General features: G+C 47.6%; 1 protein-coding gene across 1 annotated transcript in view; it reads right to left on the bottom strand.

Moving 5' to 3' along the window:
• The window catches only part of WDFY4 (WDFY family member 4), a 234,469-nt gene that overhangs the window by 32,613 nt on the left and 184,208 nt on the right, over positions 1 to 17,648 (bottom strand). The window contains 5 exon segments of the mRNA XM_023761289.1: positions 308 to 339; positions 342 to 389; positions 1,161 to 1,278; positions 3,034 to 3,153; positions 4,140 to 4,182. Of these exon segments, the coding sequence (XP_023617057.1) occupies positions 308 to 339; positions 342 to 389; positions 1,161 to 1,278; positions 3,034 to 3,153; positions 4,140 to 4,182 (361 nt within the window).

Genomic DNA, 17,648 nt, shown 5'->3' on the forward strand with positions numbered 1-17,648 from the left:
TGACCACCTACCTTCAAGGAAGTCCTTAAGCTTCCTGCTCTTCCTTTTCTACCAAAACCGGTTTATGTTAAGTTCTCCCCCCAAATATCTCTCATTTTTTTATATTTTTAAATCTTTTTGCCAGACTGTTGGGCAGATGTGCAGGTGTAAGTGATAAAGAGCACCTGCTTCCACCAGAACAGGGTATTTAAACCAGTCAAGGTGGGTCCCCACCTCATCCAAGCCCAGCTCTGAGTCTGTGAGACGTGGCCGTGTGTGTGTGTGTGTGTGTGTGTGTGTGTGTGTGTGTGTCGGGGTGGGAGCTCACCTGCAGCGAGCAGAAGGCCTGGGTAAAGGGATGATGGCCGAGGAGTAGTGAGTACAGTAGTGGCACTGGACGGTCATGTCTCCTGCAAGAGAGGACAGGCCTGTGGTGTTCCCGCCTGTGCTGGGCAGGCGCAGACGGACCACGTGGCGCTCAGGAATGATCAGTGAGCATAAGTCCTGCCCGAGAGAACCTGCAGGCCGTGGTGCCCGGGGTCTGCGCACAGGTGCCCTGACAGCTTGGCCAACGGCCGCCCCTGGTGAAAAGCCCATTCAAGCCCCTCAGCTGCACCACCCCCATCAAAGCAAGACAGGAAAATTCCTTCTAAAAATGCATGCACTCAGTAAGTGAATAGGCATAAGGAAAACGTCAGGGCACAGGGCAGAGGAGCGGGCAGGACTGTACAGGTGCCCAGCGGGCGAACCACGTCTGGGCTCTAACATGCAAGGTGATGATCTCGTGCTCGAGCTCCCTGGGGGTCAGGGTCCTGTTGGAGATGGACCGCTGTTTGTATGCGTGCAGGCTGGCCTGGGCTGGAGGGGAAGCTGAGCAGAAGGTCCTCTCCTGTCTTCCTGCCCTGGCGCACGGAGCATGGTGCACAGCACACGATACAGGGGTGTGAGCTCAGCACACTGCTTCTCGGCCTGGCTGTAGCCCAGACTTCCTAACGCAGGATTTCTAGAGATGGGGCCGGACTCAGTAGCTTTAAAAGCTCTCCCGGTGATTCTTGCTCATAGCCAGGGTTAGGCCAGGGGATGAGAGAGCTCTCTATTCAAGCATAATTATTCGAAGGCTGGTATCCATGGTCCTTTCAATGAAGTGCATTGCAGAGAACAATGAGCTGGCATCTACCCACCTTCCGTCTTCTCCACTTCTTTAAACCTCTGGATGAACTTCAGCCTTCTTTCCTTCGTCTGAGCGCCCATGGGCTTTGAAAGGTCCCGAAACGTCTTGGGGTTTGTCAAGTTCAATGTCTGAAAGGCAGATGTGCAGCTGGAGTTAACTCCCCGAGACCCTTGCGTGCCCCGGTGAGACTTCAGGAGACACGCTCTGTAGTTTTATGGTTCTCTTCACTGGTTGAGTGTCGTTTGGTCTGACCCCCTCTGGTGATTAGCCGGGGAGCGGGGGTTTAGGGCACTGGAGCCAGTGATCCACAGGCTTAAGAGGAGGGAGATGGAAAAGGAGAGGAGGGGAAGGAGGGAGATGGAAAAGGAGAGGGTAGGGAAGGGGAAAGAGGGAGATGGAAAAGGAGAGGAGGGAAGATTGCCTTCACACTGAACCTGTTCCCAGTTGACTTTCAAAAGAAACCCTGTTGTCTACGAGGCACTGGGCACAGCCCTCGGAACAGTTTGCTTCAAGTAGGAAGTGAGAAGTGGTCTGTTTGGGGAGAAAAGTGGAGGGACAGCCTCATCTCTGTGGAGGACACGCCCCTCCCCTGCCCTTGGGAGCACACAGCGGTGGCCTGAGAGGGTGCAGGCCAGGTGTCCCCAATGTTTCCTTTTAGCAGAGATGCTCTGTGTCAGCAGAAGAGCCGTGTGCCTCCCGGGCTTGCACATCTGTATGGAGGTGTTTATGCCCCAACTCCTTGTCACTGGCCATCCCCCCGGGGGAGGCAGGGCCTGTGCCACCTCACAGCTGCAGAGCCAGGCTGGCCAGAGGGAAGAGGCTCTCCTGAGACCCCAAGTGCCACAAGTGGACACCCTCACTCAGCGGCCACATCTCCTGATTCTCCAAATGATACTTAAGAGATCCAGATTTGGGGGAGAAATCTCTCCGTTTTTAAATGCAGTAAAGTATCACAATTTGGGGCTGCACAAAGGGGCTGGTAAACCAGCACTTTGTAAAATGTGAGTTAAAGGTGCAATTTGCAAGATTCATGTTTGAAATACCTCAGCTCAGGTGATCATTAGGGCAAGAAGAAGCAACATTTGGCTGGTGAGGAAAGTTGTTCTGCACTGAATGTCTTAAGTGGGGATGGGAGGTTTCAAAAACAGAGCCCCCACCCTCCCCCCACCCCCAAATCCTGAGGGCCAGACATCCCGCAGCCAAGCAGGACCCGGACACCTCCTGCCCCTTTCACACGAGTCTCCTGAGGGCCAGCAGGCGGCAGGGGCACTGCTCCACGCAGGCTCCTCCCCCGTGGCGTCACCGTGGCCCACTGTCAGCCTTCCTCCTTCCCTCCCCTGCCTGCTGAGGGCCAGGAATGGGCGCCATGAAGGGCACCACGGGGTCTCGCCCTGCACCTCCCCTGTCGCCACCTCAGTCCAGATGCTGGGTGCAGTGCACACCACCACCTCCTACTGAAGTTGGGCCACAGTGGAATGGCTCATGCTTCTCTCTTGCTCTCCTCCCCCCCTCCCCCATACACACACAGGCGGAGTGCAGGGACAGGCCCGTGGCCACACCTGAAGGGCAGTGTGGTCCATGGCATTGTCTCAGCAGATGAGCATCGTCCTTCCAGGAGGGCCTAAGCCAGGACGCCCTCTGGGCCTGTTAGCTTTGTCCTAGCCTTGTCCATCAGCTCACAGGTAGGTCACCTTCCCACAGGGGACTGGACAGGAGCCCAGACAGCTGGACTCAGAGGCCTCGTCCAGGGCGAAGGGCCGCGCTGAGGAACCTGGGGCCCAGGTGGGCTGAGCCTTGCAGTGGAGGCTCTGCTCACTGACTTCGGAGCCTCGATTGTCCAGGGTCCGGGGCCTCGGCCCCTGCAGGCCCCTGCGAACACATACCTGTGAGGTGTAGTCAGCCAACACCCAGGGGAACACAGGGTACTGCATGTAGTCGTTGTGGGTCCTCCCAGCCAGCGTGTTGAGGTGCATGAGGTACTCAAAATTGCTGATGTCCCTTTTCTGCCGGAAGAGACAGAGAGGTCGGGCCTGGTCTGGCTCTCAGCCCTGAGGAGCCGCTTGCTGCGGGTGAGCATCAGCGGACGCCCCACGGGCTTCCCGCACCCCGTGCGCCAGCCGGTCAGCTCAGGGCCGTATATCCCACAGGAGCTGCAGCAATCACAGCTGGAAGCAGAGCCTCGGACAGTGCGGTCCGCAGCCCAGAGGCCAGGAGGAAGCATGTGTTAGCTTTGGGTGTGATTCTCCCGAGTGGGTTAAGACACAAAGGCGTGTGGGAGAACTGACTGCGACACGTGCACTTAGACAGCTGAGGGGACTTTGTGGTCACAGAGAAAGGCCTCAGCAGTGGGCTCAGGACCCGTCCCCTGGGCCTTTAGGAATTCCCTCTTCCCTGTCCTTTAAGATAACTCTCACCCTTAGGGCCTCAGACAGTCACCGATGGAGACAGGGACTGCATTTGGGGAAAGTTCCCATGGCCTCCTGGCGAATGAGCAGCCACTGTGCCAGTCCCAGGCCTCCTCTGCAGGCCGTGGTCTCTCCTTGCCTTGGCTTGCTCCCCAGCGACCAGCCATGACCTTGTGACCCTGGGCAGGGCCCTTTGGGGTCCCTTCCTTTCACCTAGAACCCTGGGCTCAATTCAGCACCTCCCTGCTGGGAGCCATGGGTGTCTTCCAGGACTAGAGGTGAGTGCTGTATCCTCCTGAGTTGACATGTGTGTACACCCTCCTGGACAGAATGTGTGTGTGCACACAGGGCACATGTACATGCTCACACACGCACTCCTAGCTGCTACTCCACGGCTCCAGGTTCTCCTTAAATCACAGAGATCTTTTCAGAAAATTATTTGGGGCATTTGGTAAATTAAATGTAGAAGAACCCTCCTGATTCAGCCACATGCTTTCTCTCCATCACTGGGGCCTGAGCTATTTTCTGATTTGCATTCCCGAAGGGTTTCCTCAAACCCAGAGTCCTCTGAGGGGTCACTGTACCTGCCACCTCTGCAGCATGGTCCTGTCGGAGCCGGGGTACCTCCTGTGGGACAGAAAACAATGCTGGTGACCAAACATCTCAGGCATGGGTGGGGGGTGCTGCTGGGGCTGTGCGGGCCCAGGGCACTCAGGAGAGCCTCAAACTGCCCGGTCCAGAGCAAGCTCTTCTTGCCCACCTGCCCTACTGACGGTGAGGGCCTGGCAGCCTCTGTCACACTTGTGTGGCCCTTATGCCAGAAGATGCCGCTGCCATAAGTGCGGCCCATGTAGAGCCCCAGCGAAGGGCAGAGTGAGCTCAGGGGCCTCACATTTCACAAGGATTTCCCACAGACACCTCGACCTTCTTTGCCCTTGTGAATATAATGATTGACATGTGAATACAATATATGTATATAGTTAAATGCAAACAATATAGCCCTGGCCAGTGTAGCACAATGGATAGAGCATTGGCCTGAGCACTGAAGGGTTGAGGTTTCAATTCCCAGTCAAGGGCATGTACCTGTCAACGGTTGTGGTTTGCTTCCCACCCCTGGATGGGGCGTGTGCAGGAGGCAACCAGTCGATGTGTGTGTCTCACTCTCTCCCTCCTTTCCTCCTCCAAAAAAAGCAAAGAATATAAAATCTATATATATAAAGACCAGGGGCCGTCACATCTGAAACAACCGAACGAACGACCGAGCAGACGGTGTGGGGCAACAAGGCCGGCAGGGGGGTTAGTGAGGGATGACCAGGCCAGCAGGGGGGGGGAGTTGAGGGCAACCAGGCCAGTAGGGAGGGCCGTGAGGGGCAACCAAGCTGGCAAGGAGGGCAGTTGGGGTGACCAGTCTGGCAGGGGATGGGTAGTGAGGGGTGACCAGGCTGGAGGGGGAGGGAAGTTGGAGGTGACCAGGCCAGCAAGGGGGGCAGTTGGGGGCAACCAGGCCGACGGGGGGGGCAGTTAGGGGTGATCAGGCTGGCAGGGGAGCCAGTTAGGGGAGATCAGGCAGGCAGGCAGGTGAGCAGTTAGGAGCCAGTGGTCCTGGATTGTGAGAGGGATGTCCTGGATTGGAGAGGGTGCAGGCTGAGCTGAGGGGATCCACCCCCACCCCATGCATGAATTTTGTTCACCGGGCCTCTAGTGTGAATATAAAATAAGAGTTTCCAAACTGCCTCTCCATTCAAGCAGTATCCACAGTTAACAGTCTCCGGGAGTTTTCTGTATGCTCGCCTGGTTTTAAACGGCTGATAAATGGGGTTGTCTCCTCCGTGCAGGCCCCACCTGCCTCATGGGCTGACACCCTGAGGAGCCTGTCCCTTCTCCAGCTGGGGGTTAGCCTGCCTCTGCGCTGGGTTTTGTCCTCACAACTCATGTTTCTGCGACCACCTTCAGACACCCCTTTCTGGATACTTGGTATCTCTGTGAGATAAATTTCTGGCAGGGGAAACACTGGCTAAAAGTCTGAGCATTTTCAAGTTTTCCACATATTGCCAAATTGTCCTCTTAAAGGGCTGTGTCGATTTATGTTTCTACAAATACAAATAAGAATACAAATTGAACCCGGGCAACACCACCTTAGACCAGTGTGGCAGCGGCGGTGGCGGTGGAGGGAGTGGGAGGGACCCTTCTCCATGCGAAGCCCTCCTGCTCAGCAGGGATTTGCAGAGCCCTCCCCCCCATGGGCTGGCACCCTGGACTCCTTTTCCATTTCTGTTTCTTTCCTCTCTGTCTCCTCGCTCACATGTTCCACCAAACCCAACCCAATTGTGCCTCCTTCCAGCCATGTCCTCTGCCTCAATGCTGTTCAGGCGCCACAGACCCCACCCACATGCACTCTCCGTCCCACCTGGCGGGCTGGGACAGGTTCCTGGAGGCTCTGCCTAGACAAGGCCTGACCGCCCAGTGCCCAGCAGGGGCAGCGCCTCCGCTCCCATCGCAGACAGCTGCCAGCCCCCTGTCCCGGCTCCCTGCCCCTCCTCACGCCGTTCTTTCCTTATCAGGTTCTCTATACACAGAAAGCAACTCCCAGGCTGGGATTCACCTCTTCCCCAACTGAGAAATCATCTATTCGGTCCAACTAGTCGAGGCGAACAACAGAGAGAAAACATGGTAATTTTTCTTTAGTTTGCAAAGGCTCACGTGAAGGTTGGGTTCTCCTGCCGTCTGTGGCCTGCCTCCTACCCCATTCCCATGGCAGGCCCTCTGAAGGCTCCGACGAGGGCGGAGCCGGGCTGGAGACAGAGGGTCACTCCTCGGAAAGGACCTGTGCTGAGCCTTCCAAGGATGTGGAGCTGAGCTACCAGCTCGTGGAGCTGGAATGGCAAATACCAACTGCTCATCTTGCTGCGTTTCCTTAGGAGCCGGAGAGGGGAGTGGGACTAGAGAAGCGCAATGGGCCTGCTAGGGCCCAAGAAAGGAGAGCGAGCCCCTGTCATCGCCCTTTCAGAAGGTTCTAGAATGTTACCTGTTCTCTATGACATTGCCATCTGGTGGGATGTGTGAGGAGATAAAGGCGCTTCACCATCCCCTTCCTCATTTCATCGGCTATGAGCTCCAATAAAGAGTCCTCATTTTGTTGCCATCAAAAAAGGTGCTATTACCAGAAGTGGCAAACGCCTAACTGAAGGTGAGCTCTATTTTTTAGAAAATTTTTTTAAAAAAATCACATTAATCTGAAGGCAATCACTCTTGAAATGGTCTATGCGAATTTTGTAACTATCTGGTAATTAGCACTTTAGCAGCTGATACGCTGCGTTGTTTCATCAATATAGTGAGCGTTTTAGACTGAACTGGTGCCGGAGATGGCTCTTGACTTTCCAAAGCTCCCCCCCGTCTGGGCAGCAGCGGCAGAGCGCACTGGCACTGGTGAAAGAACCCGGGTCCGAGTCCTGCTCACCGAGAAGACGGAAACCACGGGAGAAGGTCACTCATCTGGTCCAATGGGAACTGGTGTCTGGAAGGGTGTGGACTCCGCCCCAGGACGGCACGTGTCTGCGGCGCCTGGGCCACCTTTCACCTGCGCGAGGCTCCGGGAAGGGGCGCGTTTGCTGACAGAGGCCGAGGGGCTGTCTGTGGCATAAGCAAGTTCTCCACGAGGGGCCAAGAGACGGTCCTAGAAACACACTCCCTCTACTTTCTTCCTCCGAGAAGCAAATTTGGGTTCGCCTCGTTCTCAAATCCAGGTTGTAGGTCAATAGAAATCCACAAAGAGACAGACGCTGTTGCAAACCAGAGATGTCCTCGCCTCCACAGGGGCAACTTCCTGACTTCACTTCTCTAACATGTAGGAATCTTACACAGTTCTAGACAATACAACAGCAACAGCTGTCTAAAGCACTACAGACTGCAGACTCTTTTTGCCTAATATCCATGCCGAAGAGAACATGGAAGAGGAGGGTGAGGGGTGACGTGCAGGGAAATTGGCCAAGGCGGGCTGGAGGCACCCGAGGCCCGGCACAGAGCAGGTGCCGTGACCTCCCGATACATCCTGTGCAGGGCACCTGCCAGACCCAACCTTGAGCAAAGGCCCTGGCTCCGGAGTCGAGCTCCATCCTCTGAAGAGGAAAAGAAAATAAGAGCAAACAGGGTGACAACAAAAACACTTAGTTCCAGAGTCACCTGACAAACTAGTGATTTGTCTACGTTCGGAGTTAAGCGAGCATTAGAAAATCGCCAAATTATTATTGCACACCTGTGCCATAAACAATGTCGTACAAGTATTGACAGTCTGGAAGGTTACACAGCACGTTACCTCTAGATGATGAAATTGTGTGGCTTTAATTTTTATAAGGTTTTATATATCTGCATTTTAAAATGTATTTATCGTCTTGTGTATTTTCTTCCTTAAAATATTTATTTTTCATTATATGTGTTTTATAATTTTCATGTTATTTATTTTCTAATTTAAAGTCTGTACTTTTATGAATATTCCAATTAGAAATACACTATGTAGTAGGATTTCAGGTCATTAAAAATTATCTATTTATCTGAATTTGTTAATTATTTTATTTTTACTTTTTAAAAATATTTTTTTATTGATTTCAGAGGAAGGGAGAGGGAGAGAGAGATAGAAACATCAATGATGAGAGAGAATCATTGATTGGCTGCCTCCTACATGCCCCCCACTGGGGATCAAGCCCGCAACCCAGGCATGTGCCCTTGAATGGAATTGAACCCGGGCCCCTTCAGTCCCCAGGCCAATGCTCTATCCACTGAGCCAAACCAGCCAGGGCTAATTATTTTATATTTTTTAAAAATATATGTTTAATTAATTTTGAGAGAGAGAGAAAAAAAGGGAGAGGGAGAGAGGGAGAGCAAAACATTGATTGGCTGCCTCCTGCACACCTTCTACCAGAGATCAAGCCTGCAACCTGGGCATGTGCCCTGACCGGCAACCTTTTGGTGCATGGCGCTCTATCCACTGAGCCAAACCAGTTTTGGCAAGGGCTAATTATTTTATATTTTTTAAAAAATATGTTTAATTAATTTTGAGAGAGAGAGAAAAAAAGGGAGAGGGAGAGAGGGAGAGCAAAACATTGATTGGCCGCCTCCTGCACACCTTCTACCAGAGATCAAGCCTGCAACCTGGGCATGTGCCCTGACCGGCAACCTTTTGGTGCATGGGACGATACCCAACCAACTGAGCCACACTGGCCAGGGCAATTTGCTAATTATTTTAAATCCATTTATTGTCTAAATTAAATAATATTTTATTTTCATTTTGCATTAAACAAGACAGTGGTGGGGTAATGTATATACACTTTTTATGTATTTAATATTTGCATTTAAAGTTTTTATTAACTGTATTTCTAGTTTAATGATTTATTATATGTTTCCTTTAAAATATTTCATTTTGCTTTTTTGTACTTTCCAAAATTTGTATTGCTTAGATTAATTTTGCATTCCAAATTATTTATTTGCTAATTATTTTACTTACTTCCCAATTCTATCTAGATAGTATAATTTAGAGTATTTTTATTTTTTAATTTGTATATATGCATTTTCTAATTTTTCTACAATGTTATTTTATTATTTGCATAATAATTTGAATAGTTATCCTTTTTTAACCAATTTTCTCATTTCTGGAAATGTAATTTAAAGAACTTTTTTAACAAAAAGACTATAAGTGCACAAATATATTCATGGCAGCCTTATCAGGGGTAGGGCCAAGTTGGAAATTGCAGGGAAAGCCATGTCCACCAGATGCAGTACATTCATTCAAGATGTAGATTTCAGGAACCACACACTGACATGACATTGAGAACAAATGATTATAAAATTGTATGCTTTTATGAGCTTTATAGTCACTCCGATTTATGGTATGAAAAGTGTACAAAGAGCTGTGGCCAGTGGCTCTATTGATTGAAGTGTTGTCCAATACACCAGAAGGTGTGGGTTTGATTCCTGGTCAGGGGTTAGGCCACATACCTAGGTTTCGGGGTGAGTCCTGGTGGGGTGAATATGGGAGGCAACTAATCTTCCTCTCTCTCTCTCTCTCTCTTTCTCTCTCTAAAAATCAATAAATATATCCTTGGGTGAGGATTCAAAAAATAAAAAGGGTGCAAAGAGATAAATAAATTTAAATAAATAAACAGGTAAAAGACAGCCTTATCAAAAACAAAAGAGCAGAAGAAACGATCTGGACAGATTACACGGAAGTGTAATGATATCTCATGGGACTCACTGTGGACAAGAGGCAAAGCTGGCTTTTCCCTGTTCGCAAGGCCCACGCGGCCGTCGCCATGGACAGAGGCCTGTCGTCCTGGGGCTGGGACCCTCCCACTGGTTGCGGGTGGGCGGTGCCCACTGGGGAGAACTGTGCGCCAAGCTGGGTGCCTGGAGACCCTTTCAGCCACTGTTCTTCCTGCAGGCTGGCTTCGGGACTATGCTAATTACCTGCAGGGGAGAGTCCTGTTGCCAGGCGACAGAGTCTCACAGCTGAGGAGGAAGACCTGGGACAGGGTAAGTCTCTCTGGGGGTGGCCTGCATTTATAGATGGACTTTGCCAAACAACAGCTGCTTCAAACTCGAGTTCTCTCCTTTGAGGGAGCAACTTTGGAAGTGCTGGTTCTCCTGGAGGCAAGCTAATTCGTTATTTTGGGGGGTTGGGGGGAGCTGGGCCTAGCCTGCAGCTGCTGTTCTCAGGTGCCCTGTGGGCCGGCCTGGGAGGGCAGGTGTGAGTCCACAGGCTTCGGGGTCACGCCGAATTCTCCCTCCAAAGTCTGAGTCTCCCTGAGCATTTTGTGGTTCCACACTAGTGTTTGAGCGGCTGGGCACCCCTTTAAGGAAAGTGCCCTGAGGATACGGGGCTCACCGTCAGGGGAGTTCACATTAGTCCTGCTCACAGCGGGGAGCTCTGAGCATAGCCATCTTTTTTTAAAAAAAAAAAATATATATATATATATTTTATTGATTTTTTACAGAGAGGAATGGAGAGGGATAGAGAGTTAGAAACATCGATGAGAGAGAAACATAGATCAGCTGCCTCCTGCACACCTCCTACTGGGGATGTGCCCGCAACCAAAGTACATGCCCTTGACCAGAATCGAACCCGGGACCCTTCAGTCCACAGGCCGACGCTCTATCCACTGAGCCAAACTGGTTAGGGCATGAGCGCAGCCATCTTTTGAGAAATCTGGAGGCAAACCCCCTCCACAAGCCATCTTGAGCACTGGAACCTTCTACAAGTGGTCCTGCCTGCCTACGATTGCACTCTTCATTTTTATATTCCCAGTGAGACTGTCTCCAAAAACCAGATAGCACTGTGCCGCCCGTAGCAGAGCCCGGCTCCTAGCCCACAGGCGCTGGCGAATGCAATTCCCCCCCCCCACCCCCCATCTCCCACCCCTTGCACACTCTGCAGAGTCAAATGCCTATTCTAGAGGCCCAGCCAGAAGTTCCAGATACACCCCTTGGTGGCCCACGTGAAGGCACAGCTCACTCCAGGGAGGGCGGCGGGCACAGGGGTGATCTGCAGCCACAACGGGACTCTCAGCAGAGGTGAGGCGGGCCTGTGACATGCCCAGTGAGTGGGTCTCGTGAGAGTTGTAGGAGAGGATAAATGCAGTGACTACTGAGAAAGTCTGCATCATTTTCCCTTGAGAAATGGCCTGCAAGCAAAACATATTTCTCATCCATTTGGCAGGAACCTTGCTATGAAGTTAGTCCCAAATCCTGGCTGTGAAAAAGTGGTGACTTTGAGGCTTTTAGTTCTACAATGTGTCTATCCTGCATCTCAATGTTTCAGTCAAAAGGATGAAATAATTATTGCGAGATCACGTTAGCAAGATGTTTAAAAATATCAGATATACCCAAAGTCAGTCTTACTTAAAAATAGTAAGATACATGAGCGTGAAGCAGCAGATAAACTCTATTATCATAGTGATGATAATGATCTTACAACTGAAATGCTTGCAAATATTTCCATTAAAATATGGGTTACCATTACATTTTTAATTTAGATATCCATGGGGTGTCCCACCATGCTGTTTGTTTCACAATGACTAGATTAAAAAATAATTAGAAATTAAAGTCAAACCAAACTGGTCCAGTTTTTCCAAAGTACAAAAACAAATTGTACAAGACAAGACAATGCAGTACATTTAGAAACATCTCATATTTGGCCTTCTGAGCTGCTCTTGTGAAATATAATCTGTTATTTGTCTATCCATCTGTCGATCTATCCGTCCAGCCATCCAACCATATATTCACATCTCTTTCTGTCTATAATTGCCAGCTTCCCTGTGGGTTGGTCCTGCCCTTTAGGATTCTGGGAATTGATAACAGACCATCTAACTTGTTTTAGTTGAATCCAAAGATCATCTCTTTCACGCTTCCTTCGCCAATGTTAACTCTCCCACTCAGTGGGCAGGCGGGCAGGTGCCCACCATGTGAGAGAAGGGAGGCCCTGGTCTGTGCGGGCTCCTGTCAGTGGTCTGCTTCTAGTGGCTCTCGCCAGCTTAGGGCCCAGCCTGGACCCTGAGCCACACAGCACACCCTGCCCTCCACAACCAAGAGCAAGCGGACCAGACGGGTCAGGTGATCCTGAGGGAAGCGTGGTGGGGGTGGGGCTTTCTGGGACCCAGACACATTGGGGAGGAGGTGAAGTGCATCCTGCCAGCCCCTACGCAGCCTCGCAGGTGATTAATGGGCAGGCTCAGAGCCGCAGTTCCTGCTGGAGAGAAGCTCCTTAATGGAGCAGTGCTCTGTAGACAGCTCAGGCTGCTTCCTCCTCATTGCTCATCAGAGCTGGGACGGCTTCCACCTGTGGGGGCAGGGGAGCAGGCTCAGCTGGACCAAACTGGCTGCATCTCCAGTCTCCTGGAAGCACCCTTCCCTTCTAGGGCCCCTCGAACCCACGCTTGGTGTGTTTGCCCCCCTGAGCTGAACTTTACCTTGTATAAGACACACAAAAGAGAGCCCAGGCTTCGGGGTGCCCAGGGGACCCTGGTGGCCAGATCAGTAACCAGCTAGGCTTTAGCTCTTTGAGTTTGGGGACTGGCCATGTTCACTGCTCAGCTGTGTAGCAGGCTTGATGCGTAGAGGCTCTCAATAGGCGTTTGAATGAGTGAACAAATAAAGGAACGCTTGGCTTGAGTCCCAAAGGACTAGTTAGGGTCACGGACAAAGAAAGCTGTACTATTAGTTCAGGCCCATGGGATCGAGTTGCCAATAAAAGACGGTGCTCTGCACTGTGGGGACACAGGTATACGAAAAACTACCCTTTATTCATCGCAAGCGCAAATGTACTGGGCACCTTGTCCTTTCCTTTGCTAAGTCTGGCTACGCACCATGAGGAGGTCATTGACACCGTGATCAGAACAGAGGTGCCCTGGTTAGTCCATCTTTTTAAAATTAAATTTCAACTCAAGTGCAGTCGGACAGTTCTGACACACCGTCCTGCAGAGCTGTTCCCCACAGTGTGCACATGCACACACACACGGCAGACATGTGCCACGGCAGTACCCGCATGTATGCGTTTGGATGAACTCTACAAGGCACAGCAGGGCTGGGGGTGGGATGGGTATAAAAACGTCACAGACTTCCAAGCTGGGCTGAGCAAGCAACTGTGGTAAGAGACACAAGTAGAATAAAGAGTCCCAAATATTTTAAAGAAATTTCAAATTTACTTACAATAAAATTGCCTTTTGTTGTGCAGACAGCCCTCTGAGCTCTAACACATGCGCAGCTTCAGCTGCCCACCATGGCCAGCAATCTGTAACTATACTGAGTCTTCCAACTCATGGTCATGGTATGTTTCTACATTTATTTAGATCTTTATTTTCTTTCATCAGTGTTTTGTAATTTTGGTCATAGAAATCCTGCACAGTTTTTTTTTTACTTATGTGAAATATATAAACGTTTTTTATTTCTAAAGCATTACTATTTTTCACATTTTTGCATTAATAGTATATAGAAATGCAGTGGGGTTTTTGAGTGTTAACCTTGTATCCTGCAACTTTGCTAAACTCACTAAATTCCGTAGGATTCTCTTTGTGGACAAATCAGGGCATCTGTAAATTGGGACAGTTTTATTTCATCCTTTTTTATCTGCATGCCTTTTATTTTTCTTGCATTATTGCACTGGCTAGAATTCCAATAAAATATTGAGTAGGAATAACAAGAGTGTACCTTTTTGCCTTGTTTCCAAACTTAGGGGGAAAAGCATTTAATTCATCACCAAGCCTGATTTAGCTTTAGTGTGTGTGTGTGTGTGTGTGTGTGTGTGTGTGTGAGAGAGAGAGAGAGAGAGAGAGAGAGAGAGAGAGAGAGAGAGAGAGAAAGCTCTTTAGAAAGCTCTTTATCAGGTTATGAAAATGCCTTTATGTCACTGGTTTGCTGAAAGTTCTTGTCACGAATAGATGTTAAATTTTGTACCATGTTTTTTCAGCATCATTTGATATGATCATGTACTTTTTTTTCTTTTGAACGTGTTAATATGCTGTATTACATCGATTTCTGAATAATGAATCAACTTGCATTCCCACTTGGCTGTTGTGTATTATTCTTTTTATATATTGCTAGATTGAATTTATCAATTTGGTTGAAGACTTTTATGCCTCTGTTCAAGGATATTGCTCTGTAGTTTTCTTTTTTTAGAACGCTGGTCTCAGAAAAATAAGTTAGGAATTACTAGTATTCCTTCTTCTATTTTCTTGAAAAGATCATGTAAAAATTGTTGTTGTCATCTTTAAATATTTGGTAAAATTTGCCAATACTTATAACACTCCCTAGATCTTATCTGGGAGGCTAATGGGCTGAGGGAAGTGCAGGAAGTGTAACTATGGTCAAAACAGGTGAAACTCACAAGAACTGTGTAACTATGGTGACCACTGCCTTGTTTACCTCTGACTATAAAAGGTCGGTGCCGGCCTGAGCACGGGTGGAAGTCCTTCCTCCTGAGTTGGACTTACCCGCCTGGTCCCCCAATATTCCCAAATTATCTCTTGTCTTTTCTCTTTCATTTGTGTGCGGCTCCTCTTCCAGATCCTGAACCCTGAACCACGCGGGACATGGAGGGAAGCATTTACAACAGAGGCTAGAGTTTTTGGTGGAAGCTTTCAACTATAAATTCAGTCTCTTTAATCAATATAGATTTTTATGGGTTTTCTATTTCTTCATGAGTGAGATTAGTTTGTGGTCAACTTTAAAGTTTATTCTAGAGTTGTTTGTATTATTCCCTAATCATCCCTTTAATGTCTGTGGGATTTTAGTCATATCCTCTTTTTAATTACTTATATTAATAATTTTTGGCATCCCTTTTTTCCATTGTCAGACTGACTAGAGATTTATCAATTTTATTAACCTTGAAAGAACCATCTTTTAGTTTTACTGATTTTCTCCATTGTCTTTCTCCTTTTGGTTTTACTCCTTTTTATTTCTGCTCTTGTCTTTATTATTTCCTCCTTGTGCATGCTAAAGGTTTATTTTGTTATTCTTTACTAGTTTCCTAAGGTGGAAATTTATATTATTGATTTTTAAAATTTTCTTTGTATGAACACTTAAAACCATACTGTTCTCTTTAATCACTGCTTTAGTTGCATACCATGTTTTGATATGTTCTATTTCATTTTTGTTCAGTTAAAATATTTTTTCTAATTTCCCTTGAGATTTCTTTGACTCATGAAGTATTTGTAAATGTTTTTTAAATTAATTATTTGGAGATTTTTTTCCAATTATAGTTCTGATATTGCTCATTTAATTCATTTATATTTGTTAAGGTTTGCTTCGTGGCTAAAAAGATAGTCTAGAATTGCGAATGCTGTATGTGTGCTTGAGAAGAATGTGTATTCTCTTGCTAGTAGAGTGTTTTCACATGTCAACTAGATCCAGTCAGTTGACGGTAATGTCCAGTTCTTCTATGTTGGTGGTTCTCATGGTGGGAGTAGGGGGGCAATTTTGCCCTCAGTGGACAGTTGGCGATATTTAGAGACATTATTGATTGTTATTAGTAGTATAGAGCTACTGGCATTTCCCGGGTAGAGCCTTCTGACCTTCTGTTGATAAACATCTTACAGTCACAGGAGAGGCCCCCCTCCCATCAGTGCCCCACCCCCGCCAACAACAAAGAGGTATCTGGCCCCAAATGGCCATAGAGCCGAAACTGAGCAACCCTATTTCTTGCTGAATTTCTCTCTAGTTTTTGTATTGATTATTGAGAAACCAGTATTGACATTTCCTATTGTAATTATGCATTTTTCCATTTATTCTTTCAATGTTACCAGTTTTTGCTTCATTTATATCAAAGCTCTGTTGTTCAGTATACACACATTTAGGATTTTTTTAATCTTCTTGATAAAATGTCCCTTTATCAATACTATATTTTATAGTATTATTCTTAATATCAGGTAAATTTTCATGCTCTGAAATATACTTTGTCTATACTGATATTAATAAAGTCACTCAGTTTTTCTTTAGTGTTTGCATAGTATGTGTTTTCCTATGTTTTAAAACTTACTTTTATTTATTTAAAGTGGATTTCTTAAAGATAGCATATGATTGGGTCTTTTCTTTTATCATCCATTCTGGTAGTTAGGCTTTTAATGGGCGTGTTTGGGACATTCTCATTTAATGTAAATGTTGAAATGCTTGGATTTAGGTCTGCTATTTTAATAGTTGTATTTTGCTTCTTCCATTTCCCTCTTGCTTTTATATTATTTGAATTTTTCCTAGATGCATAAATGTAATTTATATATTGAATTTTTACTACATGTATACTTATAATTATATATAGGCAGATATACATAATATTATACTTTTTATAATTATACATAAAATCTATTTTCAACTTTATGCACCTAGTTTTTACTGACTTTAGTGATTGCTCTGGAGATTTAAACAGCACACTTACCTTCCATGGTCTACTTAGAGTTACTATTTTACCACTTTTTACCACTTCAAAAGCAATGCAAAAGCCTTGCCTCCCTTCAGCTCCCGTCCATTTCCCCCATTATGTTGTGCTTGTCATATCCCACCTCTGTGCATTGAAAACCCCATTAGACAGTATTAACAATCTTGCTTTCAACCATCACAAATATTTTAAAGACCTTAAGGGGAGAAAATAGTCAATTATGTTCCACAGAAATTTACCATTTCCGTTGCTCTTCTTAAGTTTAGCCCAAAGCGCAGTGTCTCTCTAGTTTGGGTCCCTCTCACCTGAGGAACTTTCTGTAGCATTTCTTTCACAGCAGTTCAGCGAGTGGCAATCCTTCTATTTTCCATTAATCCGACAATGTCTCTATTTTGCTGGCGTTCATAGAGGATTCCTTTATTCACTGTTTTGTCGAGGTTGTTTCCCCCCAGCAATTTAAAAGGTAACTTTGTGGTACCTCTGGCCTCTGTGGTTTCTACTGACTCCAGGGGCTGTCTCACTGCCGTTCTCTGAAGGTAATGTGTCCTTTTTCTCAGGCAGGTTTCAACATTTTGTTTAATTGTGAGCAGTTTAATGATGTTTCTGGGTGTGGATTTCTTTAAACTCAGTTATCCTCTTGGAGTTCACTGAGCTTCTTGCAAGTTAATTTCACCAAATTTCACAAGTTTTACCCGTTTTTTCCTTCAAATACTTTTCTGTGCCACAACTTTACCTCTCTTCCTCTAGGGCTACATCTACATGTCACTATGGAGATGGAGATGTATGTTTTTATCCGGCACCAGAGGCGCACGTTCTGCCCTTCTGTTGATTCTGCGATCATGGTTACAATGTCCCTCCAGTTTTCAGAGACTTTGCGGTGCTGGTGGGGCCAGGCCCTCTGTCCCACCCAGGCACCAGCCTGGAACCTGCACAGCGGTCTCTCTCAGCTCAGTCTAAGCTGTGGGGCTCTGGGTATGGGGCAAAGTACTGAAGACCCTATTCAGGGTTTCATTCGTGCACCGGCAGCTCAGGGTGCATCCAGGAGTTCACGCACAACTTTATTAAACTTCCTCCTCTGTGCAATCTCCCCAACACTGAGTGGCTCCCTCAACGCCCCCACCAGCGCCCTTGGTCTTCTGGTTAGAAATCCAGGCCTTTTGTTTTCTGAATCCGCTGTTCACTT

This window comes from Myotis lucifugus, unplaced genomic scaffold, assembly GCF_000147115.1.
Source record: "Myotis lucifugus unplaced genomic scaffold, Myoluc2.0 scaffold_206, whole genome shotgun sequence".
Classification (NCBI taxonomy): domain Eukaryota; kingdom Metazoa; phylum Chordata; class Mammalia; order Chiroptera; family Vespertilionidae; genus Myotis; species Myotis lucifugus.